Here is a 20,850-nt window from a genome sequence, read left to right as displayed (position 1 = left end):
ACAAAATACAGGGTTTCATAAGACAATGTGATGGGGTACCTGAATGACAAATAAGAGTCGAGTATAGGGAGAGAGAAATGTTCAAAAAGAACTGCATATGGGCAGACTCAGAGGTATACAGGAAAGTGGCATCTTTTCTGGGGCATATGGTTAAAAGAATAATCCTAAAATTATTCAAGAGATAATTTTCTGGAAAGTGACTTGGCTTCTATAGTTCTGATTTTAATTGTGTCAGGTGAGCTGCAAAGGTGAGACCTTGAAAACAAATTATTTGCAAAGTGACCATCTGCTAATTGCAGTTTCATAAAACTAGGCTTAGAAAAATTTGACCTAAATACTCTGTAAGGTGTTTTCATTTAAGAATCTGTGATTTCCTTGTGTCAGATTTTCTTAAACATAGAATTCCACTATATAAAGTATGTGCAACTAGTTCATTATGGAGAAAGCTCATTGGGGGGAAAATCAAGGAAAGGATGAAATATTTGAAAATATATTTAATGTTAGTTTGAAAAACATATGATAGTGAAGAAGACGAAGAGGAAAAATAAGAAGGGTACTTTTGTTTTAAACTAAGAAACCATCTTGCTAAAGACATTCAAAACACAGTAGTTTCTTAACATCAAGGCACCAAAGTTGGCTGAAGGAAATGTATGTGTGTCTCAAAGCTTCTACTCCCATAAATTCACCTAAGAATTTATGTGTGAGATTCCCAGCAGGAATCATTTGCATAAGCAAAGCCTTCATACTTTCAGTAATAGTGCCGTACTTTTACATGGCACACTTCCTATTACCATATCAAGATTCAGATAAGCAAGATTAAAAAAACTTCCAACTTGGTTTGCTATGTCTCTCCATTTCCAAAATTAACTCCAGTAAAAGTGTGTTATCCTTAGATCAGTAATGCTGCAAGAATTCAGACACATGCATACACACACACACACACACACACACACACACACACCAAATTAATATCCTTATAGGAAGACATTCTTAAGACATTCAGCCGCTAAAATCAGGAGTCATATAAAACCGGGGAGGTATAAGTTAAGTATTGCCAGCCTCAGGCCCGCAGTCTTCTAACTTGAGGAGGAGTCTACTAAGGGCTGAAACCTAAGAACTGTGAAGCCAATTAGATTTTAATTTCCAAGTATGGCCTGAAGGTATTAGGCCTGGGGACACCGACAGCCTGTTCTCATTTAGGAAATGGGGGAGGGGAGAATAAAGAAACCCTACAAGGACTTTATTTTCTTTTATCTTAACTTCCCTCAAACCACTTGGTAAATCTCCGATAAAATTCCCAAGAGGGCTGGATAACTTCTGGCTCTGAGTGAGCCTAGTGGCTTTACTTACATCTTCCCAAGAACTGGCAGGGCTGATCCATGAAAGAAAAAAGACAAGTTTAAAAAAGATAGCATTGGAGCCTCTGGAAACATTTTGGCAAGAAATGCCAGGTCCATTCTTGCTCTATGGAAATCCCTTTCAGTGAAAACAATGCCCATACTTTGGGAACCTGGTGGTCTCAAAAGAGATCCATAAAAAGTCTGGATGTGGGGGGAGGTAGAAGTACCCTCTCCCCAGTGACTTTTTTTTAAAGAAGCAATGCACCCCTCAAATAATGGGCTGACTTGTCTAAAAACAGGCAATTCTCAAAAACAGGAAAGAATGGTTTTGTCAGTCTGTTTGTGCAATTCGCTATTCATGTTAGCCTGGGCAGCATCTGTAGCTAGTTCAAAGGGAGCTGGTGTCAAAGAAAAATATCAGTTCAATCCTAAAAATCCTACCACTTCAGCCAGCAGGGTCCCTTATACAAAAAATGTGTGGACCTGCTTTGTACTCAGCCATGGGTACCCATCAGCTGTCAGCAAGAAGCTGGCGGCATAGAGGCTGATTTCCTCTCTTTCTCAGTCACCATCATTTTTGCTCTACCAAAGGAAAGTTAAAGGAGTCAGAGTCCGAGCAGGGCCTGAAAACCTCCTGCATTTTCCATGCACTGCCATTACACAGATGCAGTCATCCAGCCATTAATCGCTCAATTTTGGATTTGGAACTTTCTGCCTCGTTCCATATTTCTCCCATTTCAAAGTGACCCCAGCCTTATCACCTTGCGAAGATAAGAGATATTCTACGAATATTTCAAGGCTGCCCACCTTCAAGGGCTCTGGCCAGTGCTGAGCAGGGAAGGAGCCCAGCCCTGTGAATTGTCACATGGAATCTCTATAGCTCCTCCATCCAAGTGTCCCTCACGTCAGGCCTTTCCAAGAGCCACAAACCCTTGGAAAATGTACTGATTTGAGTCGTATTGCTTCTTTGCCTATTTTTGATGAAGTGCTAAAAATACAAGAGTAAAATTACCAAAACACAGACAGAAGGGAAGAAAAGTGGGCAGTAATCCCCTATCTTGGCTAGCAGAGCACTCACTGCGTCTGCTCCATTATGCCAAGTAATGATGTGGTAGGAGGTAGACATTACTAGCAGACTTAGCCAACCAGGCCTGACAACAGGGAGGAGTATGATTGCAATATCTCGCTCTAATCGGGAGGAGATAATACAGGATGTGGCCAGTAAGCATGTGTCAGCTGTTGCCCACAGGCAGGCTTCCATGTGCCTGCTCTGTTCATGGCTCTGGGTCTGGGCATTCCTGCTTTTTTGGAACCAGCCTGAAATCAGTGAAGGTTGGATGAAAGAGACAGGAGGGGGGATAGAGAGAGGGAGGCAAGAGCACGGTCTTAAACAGAGAAACCTTTCATTTCATATTTCCCTTTCCACATATGGATTTGCTTTTCTACTCAGTTTTCATAGCTGGATTAACCCTTTTCATTCACACATGATGTGAATCTCAGGAATCTCCAATAATTTCCTTACCTGGAGGGGAAGACAGAACCAAACAAATGATTGCAAGTATAGAATCGTTCCAAAGAAGGCTGCATGTGCATGCATATGTGTGGATGTGTGCACATGTGTGTGTGCATACAGGTGGATGGGTGTGTAACAGATCATACATGGTGGTTAGGAACTTAAAGGGGAAAGCTTCCTGAAGAAGTGGTAGGAGGAACTGGCTAGTGGTTTCTAGAACTTCCCCAGGGGCATTATTCATCAAGAAACCTGAAGAGAAGGATTAGGATCTATTTCAGAGACAGTGGGTTGGGGAGACACAGGAGCAATAGGCCTCTTTCACCACGCTTAAGGGGCCGGGCCGACCAAGCATTCTGCTAACTTTCCACACACTCTAGAGAAGCATGTACTGGGATTCTGTGAATTTGTTTCTCCTTGCTGGCAGCTCTGATTTCAACTTAATTCTATGTATTAAACATGATGTTTAGAGGAAGAATAGTAAGAGGAAGAATAGTAAGAAGAACATGGTGTTTTTTGCCCCAAACACGAATTCTCCTACAGTCATGCCTGGACAGACTATCTTGACAGAAGAGAGAGAGAAAAAAAACACACATTTCTTATAGAGAGTAAGAAGTACTCTTTTGTTGGGCATTTGTTCAAAACTTTGTTTGGGACACCAGACACTCCTAACTAACATCATGGGCTAAATCCATCAGACTAATTCTTCCAACCACAGCTGGTCCGTGGAATCAATTTAATACACACAAACCATTTAATAAGAAAGATAATTGAATCTTTACCCCGAAATACTGACAACTCAAGCATTTCTGCCATCAGCTCATCACCCACCAAATGTTTTCCTTTTCCGTTGCTTTAAATAGGATTGGTCTTTAAAAACAAAAAGGAAAAATAACAAGTTTTCCATCCATAGAATTCTGAATACGAGATCAGTTGAGCTAATTTCAATTTGTTTAGTCTGTGCATTTTTATCCTTATTACACAATTCAGGAAAAGGGTATCTAAGTTGAAGTGATTTCCTTATATCTATGCTTGTCCAGACAGAAGACTAGAAATGCCCAAGAAGCAACCTTGGGGGTAAAAACAGTAGATTTGGACACATACCCACATACGTGTATGCATGTACATCTGCACACACATCCATGTACACACACAGTCCCCTGAAGAATACTTGTGCCCCCAGATATGACCTCTGATGTTGACATGGTTTTTGTTGCTGGCTTTGTGAGACTTGCTATGGTTTTACGAGGCGCTTTATCCTAATTTGTTTCCCTGGCTAATTTGCATGGCATTATAGAAAACATAGATTAGCCAGTGCAGAATAGAAATTTGAACAAGACCGCCAGCAGCCAGTTCTGCTCACTCCTCTGACTGGTGTACTGTATTCTAAGCCAGCCATCTTAAGGCCGGGTGGGAAAAAGAACCCCCAGGATTGAAGCTACAAGCCCCACTTTTCAACTCCTATTTGGGGAAACGGTTTTCTTGGCCACAGACTGAAGCCCTGGCTTGAGGCTTCCCCACCCAGAGTACAAGCATCAATAGGCGGGGAGAGTGAGCCAGAAGCCAGAAGATAAACACAGAGCAGTAGTTGTACCTAAGATTGGAGGGAGCAAGATTGGGAACACCCATTTTACATGAAAAGAACATAAATATACATTATGGAATAGGATGCCAAAAGTCCCCCTAATGTAAGAGCAAACAGATTAGAAAGAGTCTGTGTTGTTCACCCAGCATCCCTGGGTTTCTGGGCCCCCGTCCCTACCTCTGGTAGCATACAGGACCTGTCACAGGGAGGGCTTATGTTCAGGAAGGGCAGCAAATATCACTTTGACGTTAAGGATGGACAGTTATTGTACTGGTTAATGTACTGATTTCATTACTCTATTAAGATTTTTTTCTTTTAAGATTTTATTTATTCATGAGAGACACAGAGAGAAAAAGAGAGAGAGAGGCAGAGACATAGACAGAGGGAGAAGCAGACCCCATGCAGGGAGCCTGATGTGGGACTCGATCCCAGGACTCTAGGATTACGCTCTGGGCTGAAGGCAGGCGCTAAACCGCCGAGCCACCCAGGTGTCCCTGTTAAGATTTTGTAAAGCTGTTTGGCAGCTCATTCTTTCAGTCATTGAAGAGCTTCAAAAAATGGAAGAAGTAGTCCAGACTTTGTCAAGACCATAGGGTTTTTGAGTGGGAAAGTGAATGTAAGGCCTTTCATTATACTTCCTAGCAAGGTCATTCTCCAAAAGGATCACACTTCTTAAAGTGGCGGGGAAGAGGAGAGACAACTTTCCATGATGCAGCTTGTGACCTTCTGGGCCTTCGGTGTCCAAGTTGGGCTCTTCTGTCTGGCAGGACTTCTCAGTCCATACCTGGGCCCCAGGGTTGGGGAGGACCACCCTTGACCTCAGGCCTGGCAAAGGATCTCAGCATCAGTGTTGAGTCCCTCAGGGAGTCAGCCGGCCAGTGAAATTTAGAAGCAGAGGGAGGGCTGTTGTCTCCCTTCTGTCTGACTATTAAGAGAGTTTCTCCTGCCTTTGGCATGAAAGCCTGTGATGTGGTTTTGTGCCAGCGAAGAAGGGACCAAAATGAAATAACAAAAGTCAGTCGTGTTGTAGAAACTCACCTTGTAGGGAACAGTGGCCTGGAGGCAGAATGCGGGAGGAGACATCAAACCGATGCACTGAGACCCTGAGTCCAGGTTGTGGTGACTGAAAGTACAATGGGGAAACCCAGTTGTTCCCAAATTCGTCCATACACTAGAATCCTTCAGAGAACTTCCAGAATGACCGCAGCCCTGCGGCTCCTCCCCAGAGATTGTGGCTAAATTGCTCCAGTGCAGCCAGGACTTTGATAGTGTTGAATCTCCCCAGGTAATTCTAATGTGCAGACCAGTTTGGGAACCGCTAATGTGGCCCCTTGCTCCTTAAAGTGTGGTTTGTGGACCAGCGGCAGCAGCTTTCACTGGGAGGTCTGTAGAACTATGGCCTATCAGGCTCATCCCAGGCTTGAGACCAGAACCTTCATATTAGTTAGATCCAGGCTGATCTTTATGCTAATTAGAGTGTCTGATTCATTTGAGCAACGCTGCCTCCAAACACACACAGACCAGGCCAAATCCCTCTACTAAACTACAAACTCAAGGCAAGTCTTATTCTAATTCCTGGCACTGACTGCATTTGTAATTCTACAGTGGTAGGAGCTCTTTGAAAAATAAGTGTCAGGGCCCCAAACTATCAGGGAAAGTGTTCTCAGCATCACTGATTGTGCAGTGGTTTAATTAAAATGGAGATTGTGGGTCCAAATCTAAGCACCAGCACTTTAATTTGACCTCTTTGACTAGTTCTTAATTAGGGAGACCAACTCATCATGGTTGGTCATCATGGTTTGTCCAGAGCTTTCCCGGTTTCAGCACTAAATCAGCCTGACATTTGGGCTCTGATTCAGTCTCAGGCAAACCAAGACAGTCCGTTTCCCTTCACTTACTTCACACACAGCCTGGGGATTCCAACAAAGATCAGGGGGGTTCTCAGACTTCACTTGTGCATCCACATCACCTGAAGGACTAGAACAGCAAATGGCAGGGCCCCACACTGAGTATCTATCTGTGTTAGTGAGTCTGGGGTGAGAACTAAGGATTTGCACTACTCACCAGTTCGGAGGTACCTCTCAGGGACTACACTTTGAGAACCACCACAAGACCCCCTACCTAAGGAGGTATAGTATTTGGCTGAGCTCAGGCATAGCCCAGTGACTAGAGAACCGTAACTCCTAGTACTGGTTGCAGCTGTGACTAATTGTTTTTATTATGGAAAAAAGATAGGACTTCCTGAGCTGGTCCCTAAAGAGTGGGTGGAATTGAAGCTCTCTGAGGTTTACATGAATGTGAGCAAAAACCCCAGTGTATATTTAGGAGAAGTGCAGGAGGCTCAGGTGATTGGAAAGAGAATCTGCATAGAAGTAGTAGAGGATATGGAAATAGAAACAGATAAATTTGGACCACATCATGGGAGCCCTGTGACATCTAACACTCAAAAACGTTTATCCCTTTGAAAGTAGCTCAATACAACTTCAAAATGAGATGGGTGCTAGTATCCTTGATATAAACAAACTATTAAGAGTTGGGAATAAACCCAGATATGACTCGCTTCTTGGTTATGATGGTTTTGTTCTTTTTTAAAGTGTTAAGAGTTTCTAGAAGACAGTTCTCAACATCTTGTCCCCCAAGCCACTGTGTATCCAGTCATCTGGAGGCCTGGGGTTGGAGTGGGAGCTCCAGCTCCCTGGTCTGGTACTAAGTGTACGTGACCACTTGCCCCTCACTTGGGCTTCCAGTGAGGGAAGCCAATGTCCTGGTGCTTTTCTCCCACAGGCATTGCTTGTGGTTCTGATTCACTTTCTCCTCTGGCTACTGCCTCTCCAGCTGCCCCTGAGGCTTGTCCATTGCCTTGAACATCCGTACTTTAGTTTATTCAGCAGAACAGAGTTGGATGGTAGAAATATTAGGACCAAGGTGATCACGGCCTTGTACTGCTGCCCCCAACCCTAACCTGAACCTCCCACTCCTATAGACACACTGTCCCGTCTGTTTGAGCCCAACTGGCCTAATGCCCAGAGTCAAGGCTAGACTTGTAGGAGGCAGTCTGAGGTCTGGAGACTCCCAGTGTGGTAGGAAATCATAGGATCTGGATTCCAAAGACATGAGTGTGAATTATGTCCTGAGCATTAGCAAATCCCATCAGTTCTATGAGCTTGTTTTTTTTTTTTTTTCATGAGCCAAATGCAGAGTGTCTACATCCTAAAGTTGTTGTGAAAACCAAGTGAGATAAGGAATGTAAATACACTTTGTAAACTGTCAAGTGCTATACCCTCCATGGAAAGCACCATAGCAGATGAGATGAGAGCACAACTCTGAAGTAAGACACACCTGGTTTCACTTCCTGGCTCCATCACTTACTAGCTATTGGATCCTGAAAAAGAGGCTTAACCTCTCTGGGCCTCCCTCCTCATCTGAAAATGAAGTCACTAAAAGTACCTCTCTCCCACAGGGTCATCAACCATAAATCTTATGAAATGCTTGGCATATGCACGGCACATAAAGTGTACTCAATAAATGTTAGCTACAGTCAGAATCATTAAGAAAGCTATAACATTTTTGCTTAAAGGCCAGTATAGATGAGGGTAGAGTTAGGAGCCCCCCCACCACCACACACACACACACCTTCCCCATAGGAGCTCCAGTCTAGACCATTCAGAATAGACAAGTTGCTTCTCCTCTGTCTGTCATGCATCCTTTGTTGATTGGAAATAATGATGATACTTCACAGGTTGTCATAAGTGTTCTGAAAGAGAATGCTTAAGTAAGTAAAATCACTCCACAGATTGTCAAACTGTTAACATTTTGGAGTTGTTGCTAGCAGTAGTTTCTGGCAGCATTGTTTTCTGTTTATGATGGCAGTTCTTTTCCAAACCTTCTCATAAATTTCACCTCATTCCACCCTTAACTACTTCCACTCCACCTTCTCTCCTTGGTGAGGAGGAAAGGGTTTGTTTTCAAGTAATAAAGCATGTTGGCTAATAACCTTTAATAACACATATGCTTATAGAGCTTACCTGTAGAGGACAAGACAGAGTGATTGGCTTGGAATAGAATTTAGTGGCAATATTCAGAACACCCTAGCTCAGAAAGCAAACCCATGGATGATCAGGAGGGCATGTGATGGCGTGAAGATATAATTTTCAAAAATGTAAGATCATGACTCTTATGCAAATATAAAATAAAACTTAGCAAAAGGTTTATCTAATTCATTAGTTAATGAAGTAAGATACTTAGACCAGTTCAAAAATTATTTTAGGGGCTGGGTATTTATAGGCAATTTAATGTTAGGACGAGATTTATGGGCTAGGTACATAACTAGCTAATGTCCAACAGGACAAGAAACCATAACCTTTATCTGTTTCAAAAAGACAAAAACTCCTTATATTTGTATGTTTACCAGACAAAAATCTGGTAACATGTAGCCTCACCAAGTCTTGGAGTAAAGCAAAGTAAATTTGCCTAGATAATCCTTGCAGGGGGTGCAGAGCAGGGGCCAATGTCATTGCCACCATATGATACTGAGAGGACATGCCACCCACTTTTCTGCCTTACACTCGAGTTTTGGATAATTTTTTTAACAATGGTAAATATTTTACACTAAGAACAACCTTTTAATCTGACTTGCTGCTTACAACAGCCTGTGGAGGCAAAAAAGGGGCAGGGAAAACCCATTTTGCAGAAGAGGAAACCAAGTTACATATGGGAGAACTCTCACGGTCTAATCCCAAGTCTCACATTCATTCCTAAACTCCCTATTGCATCTGTCTTTTCCCTTCATCTCTGTCCTACCTTGTTCTTGGTGACATTTCCCCCCATTAGACTTCCCCTGGGGGTTCACCTAGAAGAAATGCTCAAAGTGGGAAGGAGGCCTGTTGCCCCTGGCCCATGTGTCCCCAGGGTTCCTGGCCTGAGCTGAGTCCTTTTAAGTCCCTGACACAATTCAGTTCCACAATATCCCACTCTCCCGAGCCAAAGAAAATTGTCAAAACATGTTATCTCCCCTCAGGAAAAATGATAGAATAGATGTTACATTCCAGGAACCCATTTTTTAAAGTGATGACTCCTTTTAAGCTCTTCTGTTTTCAGCTACTGTGAGCCACTGTGAGCAGCCACTGCACCATCTTTCTTTTGAGACGGTGTCAACATCAGAGAAACCTACTGTTTACAAACCAGAATATCTTGTTTGAAGCACTGTTTCTGGTTGATGTTTTCCTCTCCTTAATAAACAGGATCATCATTTTCTGTGTCCAACATAGCTGGGTCTGTCTGGCTCCTGGATGAATGACATGCAGGGGACAAATGGCTATTTATTGTGTTAAGCAGTCAGCCAGGAAACTGGCTGCAAGTGTGGCCTGATGGCCCAAATCTGCTTCTTCCTTGCAAGGCCATTTATTTTTCTCTCCCACGGACTTCTATCGCCATGGAAACTGTCCCACTAGCAGGATGGAGACTAAGGCCAACTCTCTGCTTCCTGCACTTAGTCAGAGAGGCAACACGTAAACACATGAAGCAAAGGAGACAGTAAGAAAGTATATGAGGTGTGGAGTTAGAAAGTAGTTCCTCTAAAATTCCCCAGAATTCTCAAGCTGGAGAATGAATTTTTTTTTTTTTTTTTGAATGTCTGAGTCAGGGCCTCCCAGACCACTTACACAAGGTGTGCTGACAAGAAGAGTAGACACTCAGTGCATAATACATGCATGCTAAGCCCTATCACTGCGGCAACCCATTTAAGCCTCACGGTAGCTCCACGAGACAGGTTGGTTCTTATTATCCCCACAACCCAGAGGGAGAAACGGAGACTCTGCAAGTCTGTCACTTGCCCAAGTCCAGCAGAAGAAAGGAACAAATTTAGGACTAATATCCAGGCCTTCTGACCCCAAAGCCTGGACCTCCTCACTTGAAATAGCTGCCTGTTCTCTACCTCTTTTCTTCTTCTTCTTTTTTTTTTTTTAAGAGTTTATTTATTTATTCACAAGAGATACAGAGAGAGAAGCAGGCTCCCCTCAGGGGCCTGATACGGAACTTGATCCCTGGGCCAGGATCGTGCCCTGAGCCAAAGGCAGATGCTCAACCATTGAGCCACCCCGGCGTCCCTCCACCTCTCTTCTTGCTCTTCACATAGGCTGGCCCCTGAGAGGCTCTGAAAGCCACTTCACATCCCGTGTCCACCATTTTTATTTGATCATGTAATCCTTCCCACTCCCAGCCATCAACAACCACTTTGCGACATCTCACAGAACAAGGATTCTGTGGAACAGGATTCCAGCAACCTCAGTCCAGGCCAGTTTTCTCATCTTACAGAGGAGCAACTTAGGCCGGGGGAGGAAATGAGTTGCCTCTAGCTGCACAGCTAATAAATGTCAGAGCTGGCACCATGGAGCCAGCCCCCTGCCCCACAGGCCTGTGCTCTGCTGTGCTGTGCCGCCTTACATCACTATTTCTAGCCAGACCCTGAGCCAGCAGTTCAGCTCTCCGGCCAAGCATCAGGACTAATCCCCTTATAGGATGACTGTTAAATCAGCCACTCGTTAGAAGAACAGCGATGCTCGCATGCAGGGTGCTTTGGCCTTTATGAAACGCTTCCACACAGCTCTTCTGTTTCCAGGCTTTGCTCCCTCTAGGTCCTTCTGAAATGATCCAACAATGAAGCCTTATTCATAAGTTGTATACCTTCCCAAATAACTGTTGAATCGCTCAAACATTAAGTGTGAAAGGATCACTGTGTTTCAACTAGTAGAATCCAAGGTGACAAGAGGCAGAAGCAGAACAAGAGGTGGAAGCTTGCGAGGTTTCATATGCCAGGGTTCTAGAGAACAGAGTTCTACCTGTGAATGAAAGCTCCCCAGCTTAGGGTGATGAGTTTTGACGGGGAGCATCCTCTCGTTTTTCATTTTTAACAAGAACCTAGCACTGACCAGGCACAAATGTGAACATGCTCTCTTTCAAATATGTGCAGCATGGTGCTTACTCTCCAGAGTTGCGAATGTGTGTTTGAACAGTGAAGCCCGGGAGGACATGGCATAGACAGCAGCTGTCGAGTGGGAGATGGGAGCTAGAGTCATTGTGGGAAGATCTGAGGTACAGAAGAGAAACATTGTGAGGAATAAGTGTGTCTTTTCATGTACTTCTTTGGATTCTAACAGTAGCGATGAGGATGGTCTCACAAGTTCCACTGCTGGCTTTTTCCCCATTTAAAAGCAAAGGGAGTAAAGGAGTAATGCTCAGATTGCAACATCCCACCCATCATGCCCTTCTGCATCTTTTTCCTGTGCACATTTTCTCCCTTCTAGAAATCCCTTCTCTGTTTCTGTCTGCTCTTTTTGTATAACCCCCATCCAGAGTCACCTCCTCTAGGAAGCCGCCCTGGACTTCCCATACGGGTTTCTTCACCCCTTCCTCTGTGCACCTACAGTCTTTGTGCAAAATTACACCAGCTCCCATTTTTTCAGTACCCAGTGTGAATAAGCACTTTACATATATCATCTTCATACCCATTTGACAAGGAGACTGAAGCCCGGTTAGTCCAAGGCCAGTATGGCTATTAAGTCATGAAGCTGGGCTTGGAATCCTGGTCTCCCAGGCTCCAAAGTCCATGCCTTTCTGCTACAACGGGCAGTTTCCTTTGCCTCAAACTTACCCTTTCAGGAGCAAGTGATAAGTACGTGTTTCTCGCTCGGTCTCCCCCTTGTCTGTGAGTACATCTAGGGTACACCCAAGTCCTATGATGTATCCCTATGCCTGACACATGCTAAATAAATAGTTAAATGAATCAATCGTCTGTTCAGTGAGGAGCTTATGCCTTGTTCTTGATAAAACCATAATACATGTACGTAACTGGAGCAAGTCATCCCCACCCCCAGTGGAGAGATAGGTAAGTTTCTTAGCCAGCAGATCCACTGGCTCTCCAATTTTAATGTAATACGAATCTCCTGGAATTTTGTTGAACTGCAGATTCTGAATCAGAAGGGCTGGGGTGGGACCTGAGGGGCTGTGTTTCTGGCAAGCTTCCTGTGATGCTGCTGATTTGAGAGCCATTCGGGCATTTGGGTCTCAACACAGCAGCGGCAGCAGCTGGTGACAAAGAGTAAAACCTGTCCCATGTGTTGTTCTCCTTTCAGAAGACAACCAGTCTTGAAATGCTCCTGATTTTCCATGTTTTAGCAAAATATTTGTTATGCTTTGAGCTATAAACATTTGGCAGCATGAACATTTGTGTCTGCCTATAGCTTTGGTTTAATCCCACCCTATCAATAAATCACAAATAAATGAGGGAGAGGAGTCACTCACTGGAAGATTCCATTCCAGTGACAAGTGGATCAGGGGAGCTGGTGAATTGGAGGAAGGAGCAGATGATCCCTCGCAGCAGGGGGTTTCCAAGGGAACCCTATGGGCCGGCTGGCAACAGCTCTGAAAGACCCCGCCTCGGTCCATTTTTATTGGGAAGGGCCCCACCCTTCCACATTTGCCTGCTCTATGGCTACTTTCCCAGCTGGTCTTCTCCATTCTCGGTAAACAGTAACTGATGGCTTATTCATCTTGAGCCCTTTGAACCCCACACAATCCCTTTGCTGGCATGCCAAGTCTTTTAGAGGTCAAGCATCCCCGGTCCAAGACATTTGGAAGGAAAACACCCTCTTTTCTGTCTTCTTTTCCAGATGTCCCTGGGCCAGCAGCAGTCAGCAAGAGGTGTGCCTTGTTTGAAATGCAAGGGGACGTGTTCAGGCTTCGAGCCACATCCATGGAGGTAACAGAGTTTGTCAGGAGAGGCTATGCCTGCCTTCATTTCTTGGCTGTCCTTTCTGGGAACCCCTAGTCATTCTTCTCTGCTGCGACTGCTTACAATGCATGCGTTTCAGGGAGGACTGGCTCCAGAGGGAATGTACTCCTGCATGGCCCAATTCAGAAATGACTGAGAAGTCCTTGGGAGCCAAGATGAGAAAGGAGTGTAGTGCTTCACTCACCATTTCAAAGTGGAGGCCTCCAAGCTCAGCCCACCAAGGACCACACTGGGAAGATGTGGGTACCTCTTAATTGGTGCCTGGTCCTCTCCAGATTGCTCTATCCTGGGGTTTGGTGCATGTGCTTGATCCCCCTGTACTATGTTGTTGCCCCTGTTGTGACCTCAGAGGGCCCCAGGGCCAGAAATAAAAGTCACTGTGTCCCTAGTACTTTAAAACCAGGCTGCAGTATACTCATACCCACAAAGGAGGGCCATAAGATACAGCTAGACTTGGATCTGCAGTTTTTTTCTTGTTCTTCATTGAGGACTCTGAAAGCCAGAAGTAGGGTTGCCATACTGCACAGCTCCCAGGCACTGTTCCCATCAGCATCTGTGTGGGTATCGCCCGCTGGATTTGTGCAGGGCACAGCCTGTGTGACTATCCCAGCAGCCCTGGGAGAGACAGCCTAACCTCTGTAGGGCAAGAGAGCAAAGAGGGAGTTTTATCTCCCCTGCCAGAGGGTTTCCTTGGACATTCAGTGGGGGAGCACAATTTGGGAGGTAATTGTCTCAGAGTTGTTGACTTCCATAGTGAGATGGCAATTGCAAAAACATTTGTTGAGCTGAACCAAGTCTTTTACATTTAAACGTTGAAGTAACCTTGAGCAGTAGGGAAAAGTTTCTCCATTTTTCAAGTCAGGAAACCAAGAGTGGGTAGCAGGGAAACATCCAATACATGGCAGGATTCAAACTTGGGTCTTCTTGAACCCCACACCATGTTCTCAAACACTCACCAGTCCTATGTTTGTTCAAAGCACGAGATTATTCCTTGACTCCGTTCCCTGACAGTCCTCAACCTCACAGGAGCTCATGTGGTCTTCTGGATGCAAGGGACCTTCAAGGTCATCCAAACCCCACTCCATCCCCCGCACAAATTCCTCCCACAGCGAACACACTCCCCTTTGGGGGAATGCCCCACACATCTATTCTGGCCACTGGAGCCCTTTCTGGTCTTGAGGAGAGACAGCTTCCCTATCATTTCACCCCCTGGTCCTGAATCTGCCATCAGGGTGTCACAGAACAATGCTGACTCCTCATCAGCTCTCCAAAGACAGCTGGGATACCTCCTTTTAGACTCTTTAAGGCAGGGGATAATGTTCCCCAAATACACCCACTGACTCAGTTCAATGTTTCCCCCTCTAAAGGATCAGTCCTTTGCTGCCTGTTGTCTGACATCTGAAAAGGGTCATTTAACATATTTTGTCTGGTTTTCTAGCTGTTTATGGCAGGAGGGCAATTCTGAGCCTGTAACCAGGAGTTGGTTACCAATTGGGGCTGTAACCAGGAGTCTCAGCATTGTTTTAATCTCTACATTCCCCTACCATTCTGCAAAGGACTTGAACATCAAGTGAATTGATCCTTGAGAAGTGCAGATTGTAGCCTCGGGTCCCACATACCAAGTGTTGTCTTAGTTTGAATAACTTTAATGGAGACCTGAATTCAAGCCACATTGGAACAGTGAGGTCCCAGAATGGGAAACCACGTGAAACCATTTTTATGCTCCAGTTCTCATACTTTTAGTAGTCTGAAAGATATTTGAATAACCAAAGTGACAGCCAGCCTGGTTTAATGAGCAAGTCCCTCGACTGATAATCACAGGACAAGTTAACCTCCTGACTCTGCTTGAAACAAACACTTCCCTTCTATAAGCCTCGCCTTTCCCTTCTGAAAAATGGGGATGCTGGAGCCAATATGCTCTAAGGCTCCACTCTGGCTTCGCAATCCATAGTTTGAGGCAAGCTGTCTGTCATCAAATTAGTGATTGACACAGCAGAATTAGAATGATATTAGTATTAGTGGCACAGATGGTAGAATTACTTCGAAGTGTACAGAGTGAAGGCAAGAGCAGACGTTCATGAAACAGCAAATCATGAAAACAGAAGGGGAGGCTCCCCTAGCAGCCTGCAGCCTCCTGCTTCCCAGATGGACATGCCAGGTTCCCTGGCCTTCTGAGCCAACCTCAAGGTGCTGAACTGCTCCTCAGGGCAGAGGGAAACACATGTCCAGGACTCCAGGCTTTTCAGAGAGAGCCCAAAAGAAAGTCTCTTCCTTGCATGCAGAGATTCTTTATATATATATATATATATATATATATATATATATATATATATTATCATAATCCTAATAGCTTTATTTTTTTTTAAATGCTCACTGGCTTCAGTAAATAGAGAAAAACCCTGCTTTGAGGGAAGGAGGGGACATAGTATGAAAAAACTGAGATGATAGTATGAAAAATGGCTCTTGAGATTACAAAATTTTACATTCTTCAGGGGTCATTCTTTGGATTACCCCAGTGTCCTCATTATGGCACCCCTTCTGATGAGGTCCTGTCTCCATGCCAGCTTAGGCTGCTGCCCCAGGAATTACATGTTAACTCTGCATCTTCTCCCAGGGGCAGTGGATCTTCACTGATAACTCTGCCCTCAGAGCTAGGCTTCCTCTGCTTTCTGAGAGACGATCTAGAGAAAGTCAACCAGAGCTGCTTAAATTTCTGAAAGGAACCAACTAGGGACTCTGGCACTTTGATGCGCATCCAAATCACCTCTGAACAGGATTGCAAGTATCCCTGTCCAGATCCCACTCCAGACCCATGGAATCTGACTTGCTGGGGCCAAGGTAGGGCATCTCCAAGTTTACCAAGCTCCCCAGGTGATTTAGGTGTGCAGCAAAGTTTGAAACTCGTCAAATAGACCAAGGGTCAGCTAACGTCCTGTAAACAGTCTCTTCATAAACATTTTAGGTTTCACAGGCCATTTGGTCCTTAACACAACTAGTTCACATGGTGGCCCTTGTAGCATGAAAGCATCCATAGGCAATATGTAAATGAATTAATGTGTGTATGTTCCCATAAATCTCTATTTCAGGAGTGAAATTCAAATTTCATATCATTTTCTTGTGTCATAAGATAGTAATAACCTTTTGAATTTTTTTCAACCCTATAATATAGAAACTATTCTTGCTTCACAGGTTGTGCAGAAATAGGTGATGGGCCACATTCTGCTAATGGAATGTAGTTTGCCAACTCCTGATACCCACCAGCCCTCTCGCTGTCAGATGACAAACTTGACCATGGGCCTGTGTTGGGCTAGTGTTCAGGATGGGATAAGAGTCCAAGGCTTTGCCTTTTCCTCCATTGCTGGTAGCCTAGGAAGAATAAATAGCTGTTTTAATACTATTGAGGATCTTTCAGGGTTGTGTCTGTGTCCCCTTCAGTCTGAGTGCCCGGAAAGAGTAGAGTAGGGCTAGGGAGGTGTCTTCCTCATCCATGGAATCCCAGCAACAGTGCCTTGCAACATGACAATATGAATAAAAGGAGAAATAACACTGACACAATTTCAAAGAATATCTCGTATCCGTTAACATTTTCCATTTTGAAGTGTTTTGCATTTGCCACATCTCTAATAGCATCCTGAGAGTCTTATTTAATAAAAAAAAGCAAATGGCAGCTCCTCCACCCAGCTCCATGCATGGTAGGCAATGGGGCTCAGAGGATCTGATGGGACACCAGGCTTTCCCTCACTTCCTTCCTCTTCCTCCTACCACTTGTCTACTGTCTACTCCTCTACTGTTGTCACTCCCCACATGTAAACCAGTGGTGTCTCCCCTATGTTGGAGAAACCGTCTCCTTCATGCCTGGCTCATAAAAAGGAGAGGAAAGGGAATGTTTATTATTAATAAAATGCCCCAATTCTATAAAATGAGCAACCCCTTCTTATGAGGACCAGAAGAAAAGACTGCTTATTTTTGCCCCACATCATCTTTAGGGTCATATTGTTTTGGAGTACCGGCATTATCCTTGAGATCATCGATTTTACCATTTCTCAAATTGTAACCCGCTGAATGTGAAACTGGACTACAAGCTTCTTGCATTAAAAACAAGAATCAGCCTTGCACTGCAGAAATGTAACCTGCTGTGTCCCACACTTACCACACTGAGCCTCTTTCCATGTGCCACATACATACATGCTGGGGGAACTGGTCCACATCAACAGAGCCACCCCAGAGCATATGAAACCCTCCTATGGCCCAGCCTTACAGTTACAGTTCTGTCTGATTTTCTCTCCCTCCCCGATCCCAACTGTGCACTCCTGGAAGGTTGCAGTGGGGCCTCCCTCCCTTTATATTAGACAGGGGTTTCTCAACCTCAGCACTGTTGACATTTTGGACAGGCTAATTCTTTGGTGTGGAGGGGGGGCTATCCTATATATTATGGGATATTTAGCAGCACCCCTGGCCTCTACCCCACAGAAGCCAGTAGCTACCCCATTGTGACAACCAAAAATGTCTTCAGACATTGCCACATGCCTCCTCGGGGTCAGAACTGACCTGCGTTTAGAACTACTGGTGAAGAAAAGGAGGATTCCTTCAGGCATCCCTGGCTGTGACGCACTCGTGCTACTGCCCTGACCTCTCTCTTGCTCGGGCCTGCCTCATCCGTGTCGCAGGGCTTGACGTTGCTCACTTCACTTATTAACAAGTTCTTAAATCTCATGCGTGAGAGCAGCCACGATACAGCACGCCTCAGGTGTCAGGCCAGAAAGGGAGGGAAGTGGTTTTCCTCTATACCTTGAACCCTCTGGATTTCAAAACCTCAACAGCATGGGCACGAAGCAGCCAGATGCTGTAGTCTGTAATTGTCAGAGAGAAGCATCAGGCTTTCGAGTGAATTTGACGCTTCCCCCAGGATGCTTTTCCTTCTCTCAGCCTCGCAGCAGAGCCTTGCCAGCAAACATCAATCTCTCCAGCCTAAGGGGTTTCCTGAGCTCATTCCCTTCCCCCTGGGTCCTATCCACCCATTTTCCGAAGAAAATTTCCAGCTGTGTTCTAACTTCAGTTTGAGTGCTAAAGAGTGAAAGTTGTTGAAGCTCCAAGGCTCATGAATCTTGGGAGACCATTTCAAGATTTCCTTAAAGCGGGGGTCAGCAAACTTTTTTTTTTTTACAAAGGACCAGATCATGGATACTTTAGGCTCTGTGGGCTACATGGTCTCTGTTGCAATTATTCGAGTCTGCCTGTTTAGCCCAAATGCATCCACAGACAATATGTAAATGAATTGAACATGGCTATGTTCCAATAAAACTTTATTTACAAAACCAGGTTGTGGGCCAGGTTCAGCCCACAGATCATATAGACTCCTGCTTTCAAGCATCTCTAATGAATGAACCAACCTTTGCTGTCATAATCACTGTGAGTAAAAATGTGTTGTTCTTTTTACCAGCAAAAGTCATATCCCTCATTCCCCATAGACCGACTGATGGACAGTCTCCTAAACTCAGTTCCCAACTCCTAAACTCAGTTCCCAATCCCAAGGCCTTTTGGTCTCATGTTACCATTCATCTGCTGCAAACCTTTCCAAGTTACTAAAGTTAAACCTTGAACTTGCTTTCAAAAAGGCAGATGCTACCAGCAGGAGACTCTGCTCCTCTTTTCTGGAGGTTGATCTCATTTGTCCCAATTAACCTCCCACCCCAGGAAAATATGCAAGTCATGCAAATGCAGCCATGAGGATCACTGCTTGAGCTCTGAGCTGGAAGATGATCGGAAAATTGGCCGCTTGCTGATGGACTCCAAGTATTCCACCCTCACAGCCCGGGTGAAAGGTGGGGACGGCATCCGGATTTACAAGAGGAATCGGATGATCATGACCAATCCCATTGCCACTGGGAAAGATCCCACCTTTGACACCATCACCTATGAGTGGGCCCCCCCTGGAGTCACCCAGAAACTGGTAAGACAGCATCCTCCAACCAAGGGGTTGTTCTCCTATCCATGTAAATGTTAGCTATGCCTGAATTTCAAAGACAAGGTAGGAAGAGGGCGAGATGATAGAAATGATAGGAATAGATATGATTCTAAGCTCATTCCTGCCTCACTATGTGATCTTGAAGTGAAAACTGTCTGGCCCTTGGTTTTCCTCATCCAGGAAATGGATAGAAGTGTTTCTGAGAATTATAAAGGGCCCTTCCAGCTCTGGTACAGGGTCATTCATGGTTCCCTTTGGGCTCCCCATTTCTGAACAAAGGATGGTTTGTGATTCTAGACTCTCAGAGTGCTTGTCTTCATGTGTGAGATGTTCATTTTTCCTCAGAGTGGCCTGGGATATGCCCATTGCAGGCCTGCCGTGGAGCACAGAAACAGTCCCCTCTTTTCTCTAACCACTGAGACTTCTTGGGCTTGAAGGGAGAACTGAACTAGCTTTACACAACCCTGGGGAAGAAGCACCCAGAGAAGGACAAGGTCCAGAAAGAGAAATGACTTGCATAAAGTCACATCCTGGCTGCCCACTACAAAAACCCATAACAAGTCCCCATGCACAGGCCTCACCCCAGACCATTAAATCAGAAGCTCTAGATTACAGGATCAGAATCAACAGATATGGGTATTTGACTCCTCAGGTAATGCCGAACGCAGCCACCTTCAAGACCCAGGGGACCAGACCAGTGCCCCTCAAATTTCAACAGCCTTATACATTATCTGGACAGCTTGCAGAAATACATCTAGTGAGCTTGGGGCTGGTCTGAGACTCCACACTCCCAACATGCTCCCAGGTGATGCTGATTCTGCTGGCTCCCAGACCATACCTGCAATAGCAAAGGCCAAGGTGATTTCCACAAGTTAATGAGAGTAAAAAATGCCAGGATGCAAGCCTGGCATTTAATTAAATGTCTTCTGGGAAAAAAAGGAGAGGCTTCAGAGTCCTGCATGGTCATATCCCCACCACAGGCTCCCCAACAGCTGTGACCCCTTACTCATGACCTTACGGTGCCCTGACCTTCCTCTTCCCTGCTCTTGAATGCTCTAGGCTTTTGCCCTCCTCAGGGACTTTGCACTTGCTGTTCCCTCCCCTTGAAATGTCCTTTTCCTGCTCTTTGCATGGCTAGGTCTTTCTGACAGGTCCAAGGCAGGCCTTCCCTAACCACCCAGTCTACAGCAGATGCCACCTATCCTCTAGCTACATTTTTTTTTAAGATTTTATTTATTTACTCAGAGACACAGAGAGAGAGAGGCAGAGACACAGGCAGAGAGAGAAGCAGACTCCACGCAGGAAGCCCGACATGGGACTCGATCCCGAGTCTCCAGGATCATGCCCTGGACTGAAGGCAGTGCTAAATCGCTGAGCCACCCAGGCTGCCCTCATTTTTTTTTTCTCTCAGTTCTCTAGTGTTTCTTTAGAAGCTTTGATTGCAAGCTATGGTTGTCTTATGTATGTCTTTGCTTAGTTATCATCTCTCTCACTGGAGTGAAGCAAGGCCCCAAAAGGGCAGATGCCATGCCTATCCTGTGCCCCATCCTATCCAACAACTTGCACCACGCAGGGCACATAGTAGGCTTGATGAGTATTTGTGCTACGTCATCCTCCTGGCCAGTGACATTCCACATGTGGTCTATGGACCAACACTGTGCC

General features: G+C 45.0%; 1 protein-coding gene across 1 annotated transcript in view; it reads left to right on the top strand.

The window, feature by feature from the left end:
- The window catches only part of LMCD1 (LIM and cysteine rich domains 1), a 58,591-nt gene that overhangs the window by 16,218 nt on the left and 21,523 nt on the right, over window positions 1-20,850 (top strand). Inside the window, exons 2-3 of the mRNA XM_038565779.1 lie at window positions 13,102-13,190; window positions 18,918-19,173. Coding sequence (XP_038421707.1) covers window positions 13,102-13,190; window positions 18,918-19,173 — 345 coding nt within the window. The remainder of the gene's footprint in view (window positions 1-13,101; window positions 13,191-18,917; window positions 19,174-20,850) is intronic.

Source organism: Canis lupus, chromosome 20 (genome assembly GCF_011100685.1).
Source record: "Canis lupus familiaris isolate Mischka breed German Shepherd chromosome 20, alternate assembly UU_Cfam_GSD_1.0, whole genome shotgun sequence".
NCBI classification, from domain to species: Eukaryota; Metazoa; Chordata; class Mammalia; order Carnivora; family Canidae; genus Canis; species Canis lupus.
The sequence above is the reverse complement of the archived record's forward strand: the minus strand, read 5'-3'. Positions and strand labels throughout refer to the sequence as shown.